Here is a 2,500-nt window from a genome sequence, read left to right as displayed (position 1 = left end):
TTGTGACGAGCGTTTAGGTTTGTTAGCAGGATGTTGCATGTGGATAGGAGGCTGCCGGTTTGTGTCTTAATTTCCTGTTGTGTTGTGTTGGGGTGGGCGGATGTGGATACTGTGTAGACTAATATGGTGTGTGTGTGTTGTTGATGTAGCTGGAGAAGGAACGTGCTGGAGAGAAATCGAGTGGAGCAAGTGTATGTAAACTTTTATTTTAGAACAAATGAATTATGATGAGGCATGGGTTTGAATCCCATTCCTATCATCATCATGTAGTGTCAAACATTTGCATATGACACACAGAGGTAGCTTAGATACAGCTAGCTTCCACATGATCTACCTCAAACAACTTAATTAATACACAATGAGCATGCATACAACACAACTAATCTAATGTCCTTTAGTATAAGCGACACCGACTATGTATTGTATTGGTGGGATGCATCGTGCAATACATTAAACTATTGTATTAGTGGGATGCATCTTGCAATACACTAGACTATTGTATTGAAAGGATGTATCTCACAATACATTAGACTATTGTGTATTGGAGAGATACATCTCGAAATACATTAGACTATTGTATTGGAGAGATGCATCTTACAATACACTAGACTTTGGTATTGGTGGGATGCATCATGCAATACATTAGACTATTGTGTATTGGAGGGCTATATATCACAATTCATTAGACTATTGTATTGGAGGGATGCATCTCGAAATACGTTAGACTATTGTATTGGAGGGATGCATCTCACAATACATTAGACTATTGTATTGGAGGGATGCATCTCACGATACATTAGACTATTGTATTGGAGGGATGCATCACATATACACTAGACTATTGTATTGGAGGGATGCATCTCTCAATACACTTGACTATTGTATTAGACGGATGCATCTTGCAATACATTAGACTATTGTATTGGTGGGATGCATCATGTAATACATTAGATTATTGTGTATTGGAGGGATATATCTCACAATACACTAGACTATTGTATTGGTGAAATGCATCTTTCAGGACATTAGACTCACAATACGCTACTTGTATTGACGAGATGCAGCTAATCACAATTGTATTGGAAGGATGTATTGATTAGTGTAATATATTTTCATTTGTCGCTGCTAGAATCCTGTTGGACGATGTGAAAATCTCTTGTCTGATCTTCGAGATGGGACTCTTCTCATCAACTTGACAACAGCCATTACAGGGAGGAAACTGGTAGATGAGGTTGTTGTAAGCATCAATTTGCTCTGATTATAATAAACTGCTGCTGTTAGCGTGTCAATAAAGGGAAGACTCAGGCACATTTCATTGACAACATTCAGGAAGCACTTCGCTGTTTGAAAAGTGTCGGTGTAAGTTATTGATGTTGACTCACTCCCACACTTTCACACACAGACACGTATACACGCACGCACACACACACGCACACACACACACACACACACACAGCACACACACACACACACACACACACACACACACACACACACACACACACACACAAAACACAGACAGACAGACAGACAGACAGACAGACAGACAGACAGACAGACACACACACACACACACACACACACACACACACACACACACATGTACACACACACATGTACACACACACACACACACACACACACACACACACACACACACACACACACACACACACACACACACACACACACACACACACACACACACACACACACAGTATTCAGTCAGTTTCTGCTCTGAACTATGTCATCAATTCTTCATTCCTTATTCTTTATAATTTGTACTGTTCAGGTTGATCTCACATCTATTACCGAGCATCTCATTAATGAAGGCAATTCTAAAGCTACCCTCGGCCTCATATGGAAGATTATCACATTCTACAATGTAAGAGCACACCAAATACATTTTTGTGACGTACTGCAAGAGACATGGAACAATAAACTTATTGCTCCATTGTAACGGAGCTCTTACTACAATGCGGCTTATTACTTGTTGCTGTTATGTTGTGGTTGATTGTGTGTTATGCCTGTTTAGCATAGACAGTTGGCTGCTTTTGGTTTATCATCAAATAAGAATATAAGAAAGGAGTTATTGTCTTGGTGTCAGAGGCATCTGATGAGGTATGATACCAAGATGTGTGTGTGTGTGTGTGTGTGTGTGTGTGTGTGTGTGTGTGTGCGTGTGTGTATTTTTTGTTTGTTTGTGTGTGTGTGTGTTTGTGTGTGTGTGTGTGTGTGTGTGTGTGTGTGTGTGCATGCATGTGCGTGTGCATGTGTGTGTGTGTGTGTGTGTGTGTGTGTGTGTGTGTGTGTGTGTGTGTGTGTGTGTGTGTGTGTGTGTGTGTGTGTGTGTGTGTGTGTGTGTGTGTGTGTGTGTGTGTGTGTGCAATTGTAGTGTGTCTGGGTTCATGCAAGTGCATTATATTTTTGTGGTTATTTCTCTTGTTGTGAAGTTACAAATCGTATGGCGTCGAAGTGACTGATTTTGGATCAAGCTGGA

General features: G+C 40.5%; 1 protein-coding gene across 1 annotated transcript in view; it reads left to right on the top strand.

The window, feature by feature from the left end:
* LOC134176546 (interaptin-like) overlaps positions 1-2,500 on the top strand; it is a 41,051-nt gene that overhangs the window by 420 nt on the left and 38,131 nt on the right. The window contains exons 3-8 of the mRNA XM_062643215.1: positions 150-191; positions 1,130-1,222; positions 1,282-1,359; positions 1,793-1,885; positions 2,036-2,121; positions 2,454-2,500. The exon at positions 2,454-2,500 is cut by the window's right edge and continues 40 nt beyond it. Coding sequence (XP_062499199.1) covers positions 150-191; positions 1,130-1,222; positions 1,282-1,359; positions 1,793-1,885; positions 2,036-2,121; positions 2,454-2,500 — 439 coding nt within the window. The remainder of the gene's footprint in view (positions 1-149; positions 192-1,129; positions 1,223-1,281; positions 1,360-1,792; positions 1,886-2,035; positions 2,122-2,453) is intronic.

This window comes from Corticium candelabrum, chromosome 2, assembly GCF_963422355.1.
Source record: "Corticium candelabrum chromosome 2, ooCorCand1.1, whole genome shotgun sequence".
NCBI lineage: Eukaryota > Metazoa > Porifera > Homoscleromorpha > Homosclerophorida > Plakinidae > Corticium > Corticium candelabrum.
Note: the sequence above shows the minus strand (reverse complement) of the source record. Positions and strands in the feature narration are given on the sequence as shown.